This window comes from Zootoca vivipara, chromosome 4 (assembly GCF_963506605.1).
Source record: "Zootoca vivipara chromosome 4, rZooViv1.1, whole genome shotgun sequence".
In the NCBI taxonomy this organism is placed as follows: Eukaryota; Metazoa; Chordata; class Lepidosauria; order Squamata; family Lacertidae; genus Zootoca; species Zootoca vivipara.
In genome coordinates, this window is record NC_083279.1 from 51459174 (window position 1) to 51478049 (window position 18876).

An 18876-nucleotide genomic window follows, 5' to 3' on the forward strand; every position below is an offset into this window, starting at 1 on the left:
AAATGTCATCTGCAGGTTTCTCAAATTAGTCTCCAATACAGGCATAGCAAGTAGCTGATTTAAATTCAAAGGTCAATAGCAATACGTACAAATATAAGTAGACGGTTAAATCTTCCTGCTAGATCAGAGCACTATGTTGATTGTACTTTAATCATTAATACAGTATGAGTAAGGGTATGAATTGTTAAATTTGTTAGATTTGAGCATTGCATCCCAAATGTAACTATTAATCAACTTCAGGAAGGATTGAGAGAGAACTTCTGAAAGGCTTCTATACATTTATTCAATCAAAATAGGAGGTCAGGTACCACCATTATTAATTGAAATACATGCCAAATATTTTAAAATAAATAAATGTCCTCTTGTGCACATTTGTAAAACATTGCTTTGTCTCTGAAGCAGTGTGCATTTATTTCAGAACACTTAGATGCATATAAGTGGTGTAATAAAACCTTGAAGTTATTTACAAAAGGAATAAAACAATAAAATTATCAGTAAAAAGGCTAAAAACAACTATTTAAAACAGTAAAAAAAAACAAGATCAAGCAGCTATGCCATATAAAGTGCACTCCTACACAACCACTCAGAAGTAAATTCTGCAAAGTTCAGTGGGGCTTACTCCCAGGTGCATAGTACTACAGTCTAAATAAATGGAGATTACTTCCATGTATTGGAAAGAATCCAATGGAAGTTCGTAATGACTAAGGACTCGTCCACACCTCCACTTCTCCCGTGTATAGAAAGCATGTGTCTGAGTGGGTTTCCACTTGTCCTGTGCTTTCTAGGCATGGATCCAAGTGATTTTGCCTCTGCCCCATTGCTTTTCTCTGAAAACCCTGCTCTTTTGTGCTAGATCGGAATAAATGTCAATCCAGAGAAAACCCAATTTGCTCCGATTCAGTAGTAAACAGCGGGAAACTGGTGGGACAAGCGGAAGTGTGAATGAGCCCTAGGTTCTACTGAAGAGGGATTTAGGCATGTCTTGGCAAAAAAAATCCAGCTACACATACGAGAAACTGAGCCATTGCACAGGTATCCCCAGGTTGAAAAGTCAAGCCCAGGAGCTATGTTTCCAGGACTCAGCAATAGTAAAAAATCATCTTGTTCAGGGTCATAGTGAGACAGGACAGTGGACAGTGGCTTCAGCCTTCACTCCTCTCAGGCCCTGGCTTTGCATGCACAACACTAAAACATGCAAAATTAGTGCAATTGTTGTTCATTATATAGCTAACATTCAGAACATATGGAAACATGCTACTGTGAACATACGTATCTAGCTGGATCATGGTGTGAAGACTGCAATCCCAACCCAACGCTATTTGTGCCTTTAAAAGATGCAATTGGATTTACAGAATGAGGTTGGGAAAGCATCTTGCAATGCAATTTGCATTGAAAACAATGCCGTATAGATAGATGCCAGCCATACAAGATGTACATCAGATTTATACCCAATCCAGCAAGTGAGATGCACATAGGAGTTTGCTGACAAGGACAGATGTTCTTACCTAGATCCTATGTATGATGGAGTTCTTGAATACACAGTTTAAAGCAAATATGGATCAGAAAACATAATACAATGGGAGCATCAACATTTTATAAATCCCAGTATGTTTCTCATAATGCATTTGAACTATTCTATACAATGCACAAATCCACTCTAATAAAAGATTTGGAACTTCACAATTTTGATATGAGTGAACTTGCTTAACTAATACTTCATTGATAGTTTGTTCTAAAATTAAGGCTTCAATACAGTATATATAAAAATAAATCTTTAAAATAGATACAGTAATTTGTATTTACAAGATTCTTTAAAAATATATTATAACAGAATAAATATAGTTTTGAAAGATAATGTTCACAAAGTTAACAGTTTTAAATCTGTAATGTGCAAGGTGTATGTTGCTTCTTTGAAAGTGCCACCAACTGTCCTCAAAACACACTTTCCACTTTTTTCCCTTCCACTTTTAAGAGTGTACCAGAGGCGTGAAATCTGAAACTTCTTTTGGCCTAAGGATTTCTTCATGAGAACCTTGGAGCAGCTGCTTTTCATTTCTCATTTGTTCCTCGGATTCATTATCGTTTTTTGACTCCTCTGAAAGGACAATTATCTTGTCATAGGCCTGTTCTTCTCCTTGTGACTGAGATGCAAGAAACTGAGAACTGTAAAAAGGCTTGCTTAAAAACTGGGAGGGAAAAAAGAAGAAGAAAGATGAAGGAACTTGATTTTTTCTAATCATTCCTGCTGCTTTTAAGAGATGCTTTAAACCAGGCATACAAATCTCCTATTTTCTGGCTGTCATGAAAGACTAAAACGTTAATCCAGGTGACTAACTGTCCATTACAATTCTAAGAATCTCAAAATCTCAATGCTTTTTATTACCCTCAAGCTACAGTAAACTATAAACTATATTTTTGAGGTGTCAGTATCATGGAATAAATTCTTAAACTGAAGTACAGTGGGCAAATAAATAGGTATTATTCATTCATATATGGAAGAGGATCTGCATAGGGCTCAATGGAGCCATTGGAGTTCCATTCCCTCACTGGCCCCCAGCCGTATGCATATAGTCAAAGTGCACTGTTCAGTCATATCTGAAATGAGCAGCATCATTGTGCCTCACAAAGAGCAATTTGGTGAGACAATGGTATGTTTTGACACTGTAGAGAACTTCAGTGAGTGTCACAATCTGATGGGACATTCAGAAGACAGGATTTCATGATACAGTACACCAATGGAGGAAAAAAGACCACATGATTGGAGCTTTCCCATGAATTTTGTTTTTTTAATTGGGCTTAAACAAACAAAAACTATAGAGGGTTCTAGTTATATTTACTTATCTTGGATCTCCATGGAGAATAATTGGTTAAAGGATGGGTTGAGTTTTGAATTAGTTTTAGCAACATATTTTTAAGTAAACTGTAAAGTACAAATGAACAAACCTCTATGAAATGTTGTGGTAAATAATATGAAGGTAAGAAGATGTTTTTGGCCCGTCGATAAACATGTAAAATCATAAAGTAACATAAAGGTAACAAAGGCAACACTGATAGCAGGATAATAGACAGCTGCACTGTATTTATACCTACATGAGGAAGGGGGGGGGAGAGAAAGAAACTGTTAATTCCTTTTGGAGTATATCATAGAGGTATGTATTCTCCACCCCCTCACTTTACTGTTTGAAAATTTAAATACTTCATAAGACATTCCACAATAAAAAAATTACAACTACTGTAAGACAATATTTATATTTGTTGCTAGAGGCACAGAAGAAATGAAAATAAAATTTGGTCTGTTGTAAGCTTGTCTTGTTTTAGCCAGCCATTTTCAGATGTAGAGTTCTTCTGTTCTATATAAGTCAAAGTCCGAAAGGCATGACGTATTATAGGACACGGACCAAGGGGAAAGTCCTTATGCATGTAAGCTTTTCCTGTGCACCTGGACACACTTAAATGCACTTACCAAGTGTGTTGGGTGGTCCATTCAACTGCTGACAGCATGAGGACACCTGCATGTCAACATTCCACTGGCATATGCATTAAGAACACAAGAGTCTAGATCAGCTCAGTGGGCATCTAGTCCTGTATCCTGTTCTCATAATGGCTAACCAGATGCCTATGGGAAGCCTGAAAGCAGGACATGAGCCCAACAGCACTCTTCCCACTTTTGATCCCCAGCAACTGGCATTCAGAGACTGTGGAGAAAGAACATAGCCACTGCGTCTAGTAGCCATTAAGTGTATTCAAACATGACTTGGTCAAAATCTCACATTGGCAAGTGCTGACCCTATGGCCCAAATCAGACCTTTGCTTTTGCTTCGACAGGAAGAAGCCCTAGTTCTTCCTAATTTGGATGTGCTTAACAATACCAAGGTGCACAAAACTGAAGTACTGTATCAAAAGCAAGATTCTTATCTCATGCTCACTTACCGGTACTTGAGTGTAAATGACATGAAATGCAGAAGGATTTATGTATTTGTGAGTGACCATGCATAGCACTAGCCTAGATGTTTTATATAAATCTAAGCACAAATCAGTGAGGTTTCACTTTAATCCAATCAATAAGTGGGGTGTGGGGTGGAGAAAGAGTTCAGACTTTTAAAATGTCTTTTATGAATAGGTATTCAATCCATTAAATATTACCATTGTCAGTTGTAGTGATACATAAAGTGTTACTCCAGTCTCCATTTTTATTTAAGTCAACAATAAATACTTGAGCCCGAAGGCAATATGTTGTCCCAGGATCCAGATCAGGTAATGTTTTAGAAGAGTCTGTTATATTCACATATCTAACCTAGTATGAAAGTAGGAAATTGACAAATGAGAATATTAACAGCACAGTCCTATCCTCCTTTCTAGGTCCTGCCCTTTACTTTAAATCATAAGGCTATGCTTGGAAAGCTAGCTGGAGCCAACTGGCTCTGACCCACTTCCTATGAAACCTCTTACTTGTTTTGTGCCACAGCTTAAGGTTTCTGTGCGTAAAAAACATATGGCAAAGGGTGCTGTCCCTTTTCAACCCTTCCCAGTGATGCAGGAATAAGGTGCTAAATCCTTATCTTAGAGAGACCTGATTGTCCCATCCTCCTGCCCTACAAATCACTCATTACAAATCACTACCAGCAGCACACTTCTATACCAGTAATAGAATGCTAGCAGAAAATAATATACTCCTACTGGAAAACTTACAACAACAACAACAACAACAACAACAACAACAACAACAACAACAACAACAACAACAAAACAACAACAACAACAAATTATTTATACCTCGCCTATCTGGCTGGGTTTCCCCAGCCACTCTGGGTGGCTTCCCACAAGAGATTAAAAATACATTAAACCAACTAATATAGCCTGGTTGACCCTGTCAGTGCTATCTAATAATCAAGTTTACAGGTAAGTTTTTGAGACACAGAACTCACTAAAGCTTTCCTGTACAGTACTTGTTTATGTAGCAACATATTTAATCACGATAACAGAGTCACACTACCTGTTCACCATCATAATCTTTCTTCCAAATTTGCATCTTGTAAGCCATGGAATCCTGGCCATAAAAATGTTTTATGGAATATTTGCCACCATCTCTAGGAACAAGTGGGTCTGTGATTTGTACATTCAAGACCCCGGGTATTGTGGCTTCAGCTTGTACAGCAGGTGGTCCAATGATTGCTAAATGAAATGGAGGAAAAACAAAAGTTAACAAATTTATTTGTTTTTACTTTGCCCTTAGATCCATTTAAATATACAGCACAGCATATAAGAAGTTTGTTTTTTTCCCAAATGAGAAAGCATGAGAAAGCATTTTATATGGAATGAAACACTGGGGAAGACCAAGGATGAGGGCAGGAAGTGGCACCTGAATAGTTCTGGCACCACAAGAACACTATGTTATTTCTGCTTTTGCTAAGAACAAAAGCAGGAATATGGAATGTTTTCATTGCCTCATCTTTTCAACTTCTTTTGAGGTTACATATGTTCCATGTTGAACAGATGGATGCAGGTTCAGTTTGTTAAACATGCATAAGAATGATTTTTAATTCTGAGGGACTGATAGTGTATGCATTAATTGACTGTGCTCTACCAAAATGCCTCTCTGGTTATAAGCAGCTTCATTGCTATGGCAACTGAACCAAATTTCTTTGTCCATAACTGAGAACAGGTTTCCTGTGCATTTGCCCAGGAAAGGTCCAGGATCACAGTCTGCATATGTCTTTTGAAGTTTTATGACAGAGTATAATCAGGCACATCATCTTTCTCATTACTGTATATCATAAATGATCTGCACTTCCCCTCACAGCACCGCAGCTATCTCTAGCTGTTTCTTAATGGATGCCTTGCGAATCAATTACCAAGAAATAATGCCCGCAACTACTTTTTGGGTTCCGAAATGAAGAAATAAAACATAAAATATATACAGGCCCACTTATTCTCTGGCTCCAATAACATTTGAATGGTTTCAGAAGTATTTGTTTTGGTTATAAAAAGGTCCAAATGCCTGTCACATTTTATGAACGCATGTATGCACACCAACAAGCCAACCATCATAATATTCCGAAACTACAATTACGGTAGTAACACTAGCTTGAGAGAGAGAATGTGAAAATGACTGTGGGGCCATGCCCCCATCCCCACCCTCCAGTATTTTGACATAGCTATTTTGACTTAGCTTTCACAAGCCTTTCTCAGTGCATTGTTGAAACACAGCAAGGAAATACCCTGCTTTTTTATTTAGAGCAGGGGTGTAGGGAGTGCCTTCACAGTAAGATCTATAGAGAAAGGTTGCAGATAGCCTACAACTGTGTAAGTGGACAAATAAATGGGATCAAATTATAAATCCTTTGGGAACACCGATTGGAAACCTGTGGTTGTGAGCTTATAAACTAGCTGCTGAAAGAGTACTTTGGATGAGGTAATCCAGTTAAATCAGATAAATGGAAACTAAAATGAAAAGTGAAACTATTCCAAAGGGCACAACAAGCCAAAGAGGCCCACAGAAGCTGTACAAGCAAAGGAGCGGAATCCTAGGAGTGTGACAAATCAGAGCAAAGGTTGTCCATGGGAAACTCTCATAGTCTATGAAAAACACAGACATTTTACTAAGTTGAACATGATCTTGGAACTTATGCACAATATCCAGCATAAGCTTAGTCCACTGAGCATACTTAGGTAGATATCACCCTGTGCCTTTTTCTTTGCTATAACTGGTCTTAACCAGGGGTCAGCAACCTTTTTCAGCAGGGGGCCGGTCCACTGTCCCTCAGACCATGTGGTGGGCCAGACTATATTGTGAAAAAATATATATGAATGAATTCCTATGCCCCACAAATAACCCAGAGATGCATTTTAAATAAAAGGACACATTCTACTCATGTAAAAACACGCTGATTCCCAGACCATCCGCGGCCAGGATTGAGAAGGCAATTGGGCCACATCTGGCCCCCGGGTCTTAGGTTTCCTACCCCTGGTCTTAACTAACCCATCACTATGATGTTGCTCTAAAGAAACCATATTGTTAAGCCAGACAACACAACCTTTAAAAATAATATTCCAGTGAACTTGAATCTTGACTTACTGTCTTGGAATGGTGTGAAGGTGATGTTTACCCAGTTTGATCGTTCCTCCTCAACTTCAGTTCTAACTCTTACCATGTAATTACCATGTAGAGGGATACTTGAAATATTGCACTCTGTGACGTCAGTTCTTTGGCATAAATCAGTGAACCCATTTCCATATCTGTAAAAATGGAAAGAAAAATCAATGTTTTATCGAGGAAAGAATGGCGTTTTCTCTCATTTCAGGCAACAATTAATTTTCCATTCTTATTCTTGTATAATCAATGCATCATTTGAAACATCTATCATCTGGTATCCTTGGGTAGCTCCTAGTGCCCTTGCAGAGCCCAATAGCGATGACTGCTCTGGAGGCCCTTATCCCCCCCACCCCCAGGCACCACCCCCTGATCAGTGCTGAGTGGTTGCATCAAGCTACCCCTTTATCCCCCTGCCCCAGCATCACTCTGGGACATAGTGAGAAATTAATAGGGTGCCTAGACCTAGCTATACCACACTTTTTAAAGCGCTGCCTCTACAGCAGTCACCAGGGACCACTGATAGAGAAAGGTGCCCAACACAGGAAACCTGGAGCTGACCCTGGCACATTGCTTTTTCCCTCCCTTACACCAAAATATCCATGACAGGGGGACGGGTGGCTGTGGACGTCTCCCCAACCATAAGAAGGGGGTCTCGGGGGTGGGGTGGGGAGCAGAGCTAGCTATCAACAAAGAATGGCCTCTGGGATGCCCTTCCATAGATCATATGATTGTGCCCTTAAAATCAAAATTATAAGCCATTTCATCCATACATACACTTTATACTGAACTGTGTAATTCATGCTTCCTTTGTGAAAATTAGGTGGATCCCACTGGAGAACAGTGTCGAACATAACTGAATGAAGTCTTACATTCTGAGGTTCTGGTACCATCCCATGCACTGTACAGTAAATACAAACATGATATACTGTTTAAATATATCTTTCACTGGTTGGGAAAATGCATTTAAACAATTAAGGATATAAATGTGGTTAATTCTTTCCTCCTATGCTTTTTTAAAAATACTGTTTTTATTTATTTTCATGTTACAGAAGATAAATTTTGAGAAAACAATTGTTACAACAGTAAACTGATAAAATTACAGACTTTTATCATGTCATGTGTTAAAGTTTCATTTGATTACTCTAAGAGATCACACCACATTTTCCCATGAGTGCTGGGTGAATTCCTGCCACAGTCTGAACACAATTTATGTATTCAACAAACGTTTGCCACCTCTATATAAATAAAAATGTAAATGTTCGTTTGTTCAAAATCTTAAATCCCCAAAAGTTCTTCACTGATTGCTTTGAAATTTTGACAGAACATTGCATTCGAATATGCACATGTTTTTATATACCTATATTATATAGATGTCACACCTGTAATAGGTAAAAACATGCTTTTTTGGAAAAACAGCACCATCTGTTGGATGTCAAAGCAACACACGGTATAGTAATTTTTTACTCCCAGGACGCCTTGGGGCGTGGGGTGGCGTCCTTCTGGCGGGAGCGCGCAGTGGCTGCTGGGAGCGGCTGGCCAGTGACTCCTTCTGGGAGGGCGGGGGCCAGATCCTGCCCCTTCGCCGCCTCACCTCTCCCCGCTGCCCTCACAATGTCCGCCTTGGAGAAGCAGCTGCAGCTGAGCCACCTGCCCCCTCACCCGCTGGGGGAAGCAGCCAGGCCCTCCCCAAGATATGCATGGGGTATGTGAGGGGGAGAGAGGGAGGGGTCGGGGTGTCGGGTGATGTCACGTGGGAGGAAGATGATGTCACACGGCGGGGGGACCAGAGAGAGGGGTGTCGTGATGTCATGCGGCTGAGGTGGGGAACGGAGCTTATCCAGAATGGGCTGAACAAACATCTCTTTGTGAAACTTTAGCATTTTTCTTAGAGTCAAGGGCTGCATTGATGGCTGAAGGGTGACTTGTAACTCCCTTTTATGATTTATGAGCTGATTTCTGTCAATACTTGCTGAAACTTTTGTTTCTTAACTAGAAGGCAGAAAACAGAGGGGTTTTTTAAAGTAAAATACAAGAATATATGGTAAAATATGTTGTGAAATACAGTAGTTCAACTGCAGTCTGAAAATGCATTTGATCAGCAGTGAATTTTCATTGAGTATCAGTTTACTCAATCGTGTAAAATACCATGATTGTTCAAGTGCCATGACTCAAGAATGAATCATATTACACCATCCGTTTGTTCAGGGTGCATGGCTGTCCTTCCCTGTTCTTTGTATGTTTTTCAACTTATCTTAGTTGCTACAAAACTGAAACCAGAAAATGTTCCATTATTTTCACAGTGGATAAAAATGATCTTCAAGAGGTATTTTAATGTTGATATCATTACCGGTATTTCAGCTCTCAGTTCGGATTTGTTGCCCATAACAACTGCAGGTCATTACAATATGAATATAGCAAAAGAAATATATCTACTACCCTGATCTTATGAGGCAATTTCACTTTCTTCCTTATATCTTTCTGATCAGTACCATTAAGTGTGGCATAAACCAGGGCTGGGGTATCTTTTTAAAGTCTGAGGGTCACACTCCCCTTCTGGGCAACCTCCCAGGGGCCACATGCCATTGGTGTGCAGGGCCAGAAGCAAAGGGAACCCAGCAATGAATGTGAATTCTTTCTTTGTACAGTACTACAGTGGTACCTAGGGTTAAGAACTTAATTCGTTCCGGAGGTCCGTTCTTAACCTGAAACTGTTCTTAACCTGAAGCACCTCCTGCTGCCGCCGCGCCGCCACCACCCGATTTCTGTTCTCATCCTGACACAAAGTTTTTAACCCGAGGTACTATTTCTGGGTTAGTAGCGTCTGTAACCTGAAGCGTCTGTAACCTGAGGTACCACTGTAATTACTGTGAATTAACAATACAGAACATTATATAATATTTTTGTTCACAGCGGTTTAATTACTGAGTAAAAGCAATTGCAATGTATTCTTGGTAATGTACACAAGCTGGATTTGAGAATGTGGGATTCAAAGGTGTTTGGCTCTAGAAGTTTGGCTCTAGAAGTTTCCATATGAAAGAACTTTCTACAAGAATGCAAGATACAGAACAGACTATTCTATGCCACTATCTGCACTGAATAAAGAGATTAGTGGGAATGGAAACAGGAGTCAGCATTGTCTGGCACCTGCGGAGGCTCACACTCTAGCAGAGGGCCCCTTGTCAAGCATCACAGTCTCCCTATCCTGCTGGTTCTCTTCCTTGCTGTTGCTGCCTATCCTCATGCCCTCCCCAAGCACTGACTGAATGAGAAGAAACCGCTGCCTCCATTCATCTTTCACTCTTCCACTGGGCTGACTGGTTGGACTGACTGGATGGACACAGAGGAAGACAACAGATGTCTGAGCAGTGGCAAGAAGGAGGTATGCCCATTTCTGGAAGGGCATCTTGCCCAAATGCCACTATTTATTAAATCTGTATACCACTCTTCATCCTAAGATCTCAGGGCGTTTCACAGCATAAAAACACAGGATAAAAATACAAAATACATAATATAAACATAAACAAAACAAACCAGTAACCCCCGTCTCCCTTAAAAAAAAACCTATGAAACCCTGGAGCCAGCAATGTTTTCAACATGACTTTCAGTAGTATGCGTCTATAATGAATAGTTAGGTGCTTGCCAGTTTACACACTGGGCTATGAAAAAATAAACAGTCCTAATCTCACTTCGGCCTTTGATTTGTTAACATAAAAACTGTCTTCTTGGAACAGACAGGGAAGTGATCATTCCGTCTCCAGCTGTGGACAACCAGATGCGTCTGAGAACCTTATAATCAGAGCACAATGGAAGTATCAATCCTTTTTCATTCCTTTCAGCACCTTGCAATCAGGTGTACGCTGTACTGTATCTGAACACAGGCATTCCATTCAGCTGACTTCATTGAGAAGAACCATGACTGGATTTGTTCTCCGTGAATTTGTTTAATCACTTTGTAAACAGCATCTATCCGCCTATTAAAGGAAAATTTCACAACTGTCAATCAGGGAGTGTGTAGTCAAAGTTTGTTATCTATGAGAAATGGATGGTTGCATCAGAACTAACAAACCCTAAGATTTAAAAAAAAAAATACAGATGGCTGTGTAGCCCATTAGAAAAATTCCAAAATCCATACTAGGGCAGCATTTTTATTAAGCCAATCAAACTATCACAAGATAGTGTGCCAGCGTTCAGATTTTCTAGAACTCTTCATCCAGACTATGGCAAAGAAAGGAAGTGTGGGTTCATGCACATGCATGCATAAAAGATGGGGAGAAACCAAAAATTAATCGAATTAAAACCTGAGGTACCAAACCCATATGCTACCTGAATCTTGATTGTATAAAAGAAGTCAGTACTGGGTGCAATCTCACATGTTCTTCAAAACTTCTATATGACTGTATTGTCCCAAATAGTGCAATGAGAAAATACGTTCTAATCTAATTACTGACACTGCTGTTCAGTTGTGAGCTGTGCACCTACAGTTATATTGGTAATAAAAAAGACACTTTGTTTTAGTATCATTTCTATGAAAGTATCAATCACAGCTTTCTATTGCTTAAGGTCTTGGTGTTCTTTCACATATTTTAGTGTGTTTCCTTCTAGTTTTATCAGATACACTGGACTATGGCTTGGGTCCAGACCTGCATTAAATGGTGGTATGCCACTTCAGCAAAAGGGAATTCTCAGTATCTGTATTTCCCTAAGAATTTAAGATGAATCTGCTGAGTCAGACTATCTAATCCAGCATCCTGTTCCCACAGCAGCCAACCAGATGTGTGGGAAGCCTGCAAGTAGTAGGACATGAGTACAACAGCACTCAGCCCACCTGTAATCCCCAGGAGCTGACATCCAGAGGCATGATGAACCCAATGCCATCCAATAACAGATGAAGCATGGGTGAGTAAGGCAATGAGGCAGCACTTTGCTGAGGAGCAGAGCAGTCACTAACTCTTTCGCTTTGCTTGCTCACTGTGAATGACACCGTTGAGCTCAATCCTTCCTGCTGTGTTACCCAAAGAGGATGTGTGATCAGGAAGAAACTTCCAGTAGGAAAGAATAGGTAAGGCATCAGAGGAAGTGTCGACTGCAAGTGAAAGAGGAACGCTGAACAAATAGGTGGAGGCAGCAGCTATTCCAGAAAAGAGGATTACTTGATCACCTGCCCTCTCTCTCACTGGGCAACGAAAGAATGGAGAAGAGGATTGGGCTCCTTAGGCTCAGTGCCTGTTCTTACACCATAACATGGAGAGCACAGGGAAGCCAGCAAAGATGAGATTTCCACAACCAACTTGCTATGCTGCACTGCTGAGAGGGGGGCAAGCAAAAGGCAGAGGTAGCTATTTGCACTCTATTTAGGCAGCTCCATGCACCTCATCCTCACTGCTGCTGTGTCCAAAGAGGATGAGCGAGAGATGGGATTGAGTAGTAACTTGTCTTGTTTGCTAACTTCCTTCCCTACCAAGCGGCACAGCTCAAAGGAAAAAAAAAACTGGGAGGATGAGTGTGTACTCCAGGGGGCTTCATGGCTGTGTGTGAAGGTGTTTCCCCCCACCTGCATCATACTAGCTTCCAGTGCAGGTGAAAGGAAGTGAGGAGAGAGTCATATTTACTGCCTGACTGCACCAGCAACAACTGCTGGTGAACTCCTTTTTCTTCAAATGTACAGTGACAGTGTTAAACATGTTTCTTTAAAACTGTGTTTAATGTAAGGCACAGTGTGACCTAAAAAATGGATTTAAGTTTCACGAAAGCTACAGCTGTTCTACTCAACTATGACAAGCATAGGAGTTCTGGCTATAGGGTGTGTCTGGTCACCCTGTAAGCCAAGTGGGTTGATTTAGATCAATTTAGATCAATTATTTAGATCTCTAAGGGGGGGGAGAGGAGGGAGACAGATTTAAACCAGTTTCCCATTGATACTTCTTTATATGTTTCCTAAACAACGGTGCCAATCTGACTTCTAAACCATGTTAATTCACAGCTGCTTGTAAAAAAGCCAACAAAAGTTACTGACGTGCAAACTAATGAGCTACCTTGTTGAGAGCTGGCAGGTCATAAAAATAAAACTGCATTCCTATGCTGGGCATGGAAGAGAACTCCCTCCTCCAGCTGTCAATTTAGTTTATTTGCCAAGCACAAAGGAAAGGAGGAACAGAACAACCTGCCCAGCAAGTCCACTTGCCTGCATGAAATGCCTGGTCACTTATAGCAACCAACGCAAAAGTGAAAAAAGATCATTATTACACTTTTGTTTCATTATTTCAACCAGATCCTATGACTTTTGCTTCGGAGGACTGGTTTGAATGAACTTAAATCATAGTTAAACTACACTATGGTTTAAATGTGAATGCACTGCGTACGTATTTGTGCAAACTGCTGGTGCTTCACTCCTCTCCTGCTCCTGATGAGCTTCCAGGAAACAAGTTGCGGTCTAAGTTAGCATTGCTTCCAAATCCAGGCTCATTGTTTAAAAAACAACAAGGAGTCAAGAACAAACCTTGGTTATAGTTCATGGTAAAGAAACAAACCAGAACCTGAGTTCAGGTGCAACACTCTGCCAGACTATGGCTTAGTTCTCAGCAGCAGCAAGACCCACAGAAGAAGCACCCTGTGCAAAAACACCCCTGTGTGTTTCTGAGGCTCTGTGTATACACACCCTCAGCGTGTGTATCAGCATGTGTGCACAGCAGGCTACGACAACAAACCATTGCCTGAGAGCCTCCAATCTGCCTTTGATCTCACCCCACCCACCTTTTTCCGTTTTAACAGTACAAATTCTACAAACACCTTCCATATCTCCTCAGAATCATTTCTCCTGCATATTCCCCATCTTACCTTAATGGCACATGTTAATTTATCATTAATAACTATACCCCACACCTCTTTGTAGCATTACAGTGGCACCTCTGGTTGCAGACGGGATCCATTATGGAGGTCCAGTTGTATCCCAAGGTTTCCGCAACCTGAGGACCGCTTCTGCGCATGCGCACTCGGTGAAACCCGGAAAAATACTTCTGGGTTTACCGCATTCGCATCCTGAAGTTTACATAACCAGAGGGTTACGCAATGCGAGGTACTACTGTATTCCATTTTATATTCTGCTTGCCCCTTCCACTTCATGCAGCTGTCAATAAATTTGTGAGCAAGTGCTTCATAATCTGCGAACCTTCCACCCCATCATAAGTAATCCTACCTCTGGACTTTTGGTCACTTTTAACCCAGTGATTTCTGTTATCTCCTTAAACACCCTTTGCTCCCCAAAATGTACGTATGTACACCCCCACCACATGTGAACATAATTCCCAGTTTCCTGGCACCCCCTCCAACATAACATCGAATACTCCTTGTTTATTTGATTTAATTTTACCAGTGTTAAATACCTTCTCCAAACTAATTTATGATAACTTTCTTTTATTCCTATACAGGGCTGTCTTAAGTATATTTGGCGCCCTGGTGTGACGGATCCCTCCGGCGCCCCCGTCCCGTTTCCCAGCGTAGCAGGCGGCCGGAGCTGCGTGGCCAGGCGGGCGGGCGGGCACAGCTCCGCAGTGGGCGGGTGGGCGCAGCTGTGCAGCGCCCCCCTGGCGGGCGGGCGCCCTGGCACCCTGCGCCACCCAGCCTGGCCGTAGGGCCGGCCCTGTTCCTATAGACAACATTTTCAACTTAGGTTTCACCCATATTTTCCTCCAGCTTTGACCATCTATCTGCCCTGCCCTCGCCTTTTCCCAGATCTCTTTTAATTGATCTTCTTGATCCTCCACTTCTATTAATATTTTATAAATCTCACTGGTTCCCTCGCCCCGCCTTCTGATGACTCCGGCATTGCCAAAGGTCCGGAAAATCCCCGGTGGCGAAACAGATCTAGTAGCTTAAAATCTGTGTTATTCTCAAACAATGTTCGTGGTGGTTTCCGAAAAAAAGCTCAACAATTTTGCGGGTGTCAGGAATGTTGCTTTTTGAAATATGGCAACCCTGGATGGAGGGCGGCAGCCGGACACGTGAGCGGGAGGCCGTCGGGAGGCGCAGAGAAATCTCGCCCCAATTCCGAGGAAAAACAGCAGCTTCTGGCCTGCCGCTCCCAGAAGTAACCCCGGGAAGCCCTGGACAAGAGGCATAGCTGCCAAGTTTTCCCTTTTCTCGCGAGGAAGCCTATTCAGCATAAGGGAAAATCCCTTTAAAAAAGGGATAACTTGGCAGCTATGACAAGAGGAGCTGCCCTTTCCTTTCCTTACCTGACCAGAAGAGGCAGCTGCAAATGAGGTAGGGCCAGCCTCGTAGGTCCATCTCTCGCCCACTCCGGGCTCGCTTCCCGAGGGGGCCGTCGGTGCCCCCCCCGGCCCCTGCCTGGGCGGACTCCTCCGTAAGGCGCCCGCACGGCTCTCTCGGCGCGGCTCAGTCACGTCCGGGCGCCTCCTCCTCCGACCTTTCCCTTCTCCTTTCTGCGCTTGGCTCCCCTCATAGCGCCAAAACCGCGTCGCCTCAGCCCAGTGGGGCCACTTCCTCGCGCTGGCTGTCTGGAAGCAGCCCAGGTGAACCTCGCTCCCCGGACGAAACACGCGGGCGGGAACTCCCGCCTCCCGACGCTGCCCTGGGAGGCGGGAGGCGATGCCCGGGCTCGTCTCCTAGCAGCACAGCTGCGCCCTCAGCGCCTCTGGCGAGCCAACAGCGCCGAGCGAACGTCGCAGGTGCTGTTGCTGCTGCGTGTCCACGGCTACGGAGCCCGCTCAGGAAGTGTTGCGGCACCCAGGAGTCGTAAAGAGGAATCATTCCCATCTGCCTCTCTTGCCTCAAGCCATCACATTCTCTGAACGCAGCGACCAAAATAAGATAGGGGACTGTTCTTCATAGCCAACTCATCACAAGCCCCTCATAATTAGATATTCCCGCGTGAACAAACCGACAGGTATGAAACAACACTGAATTTATTAAAAGCAATTCGTCCACAATCAAGAACATAATAAGAGACCTGCTGGATCAGGCCCAAGGGACCATCTAGTCCAGCATCTGTTCTCACATTGCTCAGCCAGAAGTCTAATGAGCTGCTCACAAACAGGACCCGACTGCAGCCATGCTTTGGCCGCTTGTGATTCTCAGTGAATGGTGTTCAGAGCCATATTCTACTGATCCACGGGTACTATGACCACTCAGCAGGGAAAATAGCCACACCACCAACAACCCAGAAAAATATATCACCCTCTCACTGATTTGTTCTCATCCAGAGAGATAACTTGTCTAGCCGCAGCTAAGTATATGTGCCCTTGATTACCGGTACTTGATGCTGCTGCTGCTGCTCTCTCTGTGTATACAAAATAAATAGATAAAAAGCTGATTTGGCTGGCATATTGCACTTGGTACATTCAGCCACAGGCTGGGTAACTTTGCTGCAACTGTCTGTTTTCACTCTTTCATTTACCTGATTATCTTGCATTGATATGCTACCTTTTCCCCCCATCATGTGGCTGAAGGTAGTGTACATATCACCCCATACAGACAGTGGCCAGACCCAGATCTTCTTTGCTTCAGCAAGGTGGTTGCCTCATATGCCTTCTGATGTAAGCAAAGAACTCCACATGCTTACTTGTATTTATTTCCATTTTAGTCCATCCCTACTCCAAGGAGCTCATTGTTCTGCTCCCTGATTTCCTCCTCACAACAGCCCTGTGAGGTAGATTTGTCAGAAAGAATGATCAGGCTAAAGTTGCCCATTGAGTTTCATGGTGGATGATAAGCATTTAAACTTGGGTCTCTCTAGTCCTAGTTCAACAGTCCTTTTTTTAATAGTTTTTATTTGATTTTACAAGTACTGTATATAATAAAATTATAACAATACAACCATTCACACCCACATTTACAGATTCCTCCAAATCTCTGGACTTCCCACCTCCCCTCCATGGATCCTATTATTAAACCTTTTCTACTGCATCTTTTCCAACACTCATCATTCCAAACAACAGTCTTCACCACTGTAACCAAATTTGAGCCTAACAAATCTAAGGCAGAGTGTATGTGTTGCATGCTTTATACTTGAAGGGGGGAAATTGAGATGGACAAATGCAATCTGAATTTGTGCAGAGAATTTCTTCTGAGAGTCCTAATTTGAGGAACAGCACTACTGTCCTTGAGGGTTGTCATTTTTTTTTGTAGAACAGAAGATCTGTGCCATTACAAACAGGGTAGCAGGCATGGAGAAAATTCATTCTGCTTTGCCTTGATATCGACTTGGTTTGTACACAACATTAAGCCAAACCATGACTTAGCACAAACACAGACAGAAGACTACAGCCACTGCGCTCTTCACTTGGTCCTGCTGCTGCTCCGCTACCATTGTTTGAATGACATGTTAAGTCAAACCATGGCTTAGCCTAGGTAGTGTGGCAGCAGGAGGACTGAGGGAGAAATGCAACGTCCACTATCTCCTTTCCAGAAACCTGCACACAAGCATGCTCACACGCTAATCTTTGCTTTGGCTTAGCATTATATGAGAACTTAATGCTGCACTTCCTTGAGGAGGTAGTGAGACAGATGGGTATCTAACTTCTTCTCAGTACACATTTTTTTAAAAAAAGGAAAAGAAAACCACCTGCTCTGTTGAAAAAGAAACTCAGGCAACACAATAACTTGCATTGCAGTAGATTAGAAAAAAAACCCCACAAGATGCAAATACAAATATTCTCACCAAGAATCAGTGTTCTTACAGTTTTGATGAAAAAGAATCCCGCTCTCAAAGACCTAAGATTGTCAGTTAACATTCAGTTTCAGTGATTTCTTAAAGTTTAGAATTACAGGATGCTTTAGAAAGGCCCTAGGGGGACTCACTCCAGAAGTGGTGTTCAAAACTATCTGCCCAGCCTGCCAAGCCATTCTTGAGACATTTTCCTTTGTCCACCCATGGAAAGCTCCTTCTGCCTAAAGCACTGCCAATAGAAGTCCCTCCTGCCATATTAGGCAGAGTAATGAAATTAATAATCCCTCTACAGTGATAGAATATCCAATTCCAGGGATAGAATACGGTATAAGGGGAGAGCAGCTGGGTCAGAATAAAGTACCATGTTGTCAGATATCCTCTTTCTCACAATGGGCAATCTGGTTCTAGGAAGACCACAATCAGGGCATGAAAATAGAAAATACGGTATCAGCCAAGCAACTGGTACTTATGTTATTTGCATTATTTACAGTTAATCCACTAAACATGAAACAAACAGGCAAAAGTACAAGTATACAAATATTTAAAATTTCCGTTATACACACAAATGAAGTATGAGTTTCATAAAGTTCCTAGCAATATCTGTGGGTTACTGTGGTTCATAAAGTTCCTAGCAATATCTGTGGGTTACCTTATTGCACTATTCCCCCCCCCCCCAAAAATCATCTGATTGCCTCACCTCTCTACCTCCTATTATATTTCTGAAGCTCAATTCAGATGAGACTGAGGCACTGTTAGTTCTGCAAACCACATGGATGGAAGGTTGCCTGCTTTTGCTGGAGTTTCACTTCCTCTGAAGAGGCGGGTACTCAGCTTACAGGTACTTCTGGATCCATGGCTGTTGCTTGAGGTTCAGGTGGCCTCACAGTATTCATATTTATTTATTGTACTGTATATCTGTTAATTCACACCCAGTTCCATGTTTTCCACTCCAATTTCCTGTTGGCTGACATCTTCCATTTGAACCACCCTGTGATCTTCAGCTGAAGAGCAGTATACAAATTTATTTAATTAATTAATTGATGGATGGAAACCCAGGAGGCAGGGCTTTGTCTAGGTTTGAAGGGGGGGCAGGGAAAAG

General features: G+C 42.1%; 1 protein-coding gene across 1 annotated transcript; it reads right to left on the minus strand.

Moving 5' to 3' along the window:
- Positions 1 to 264: 264 nt before the first annotated feature.
- Positions 265 to 15714, minus strand: IL10RB (interleukin 10 receptor subunit beta). The gene is made up of 7 exons (XM_035115174.2): positions 15325 to 15714; positions 7868 to 7991; positions 7076 to 7236; positions 4994 to 5172; positions 4144 to 4294; positions 2944 to 3086; positions 265 to 2186 (listed from the first exon to the last, which is right to left on the minus strand). The coding sequence occupies exons 1-7, from the start codon at positions 15374 to 15376 to the stop codon at positions 1968 to 1970; spliced, it is 1029 nt and encodes a 342-aa protein (XP_034971065.1). The 5' UTR covers positions 15377 to 15714; the 3' UTR covers positions 265 to 1967.
- Between the last annotated feature and the right edge of the window lie 3162 nt (positions 15715 to 18876).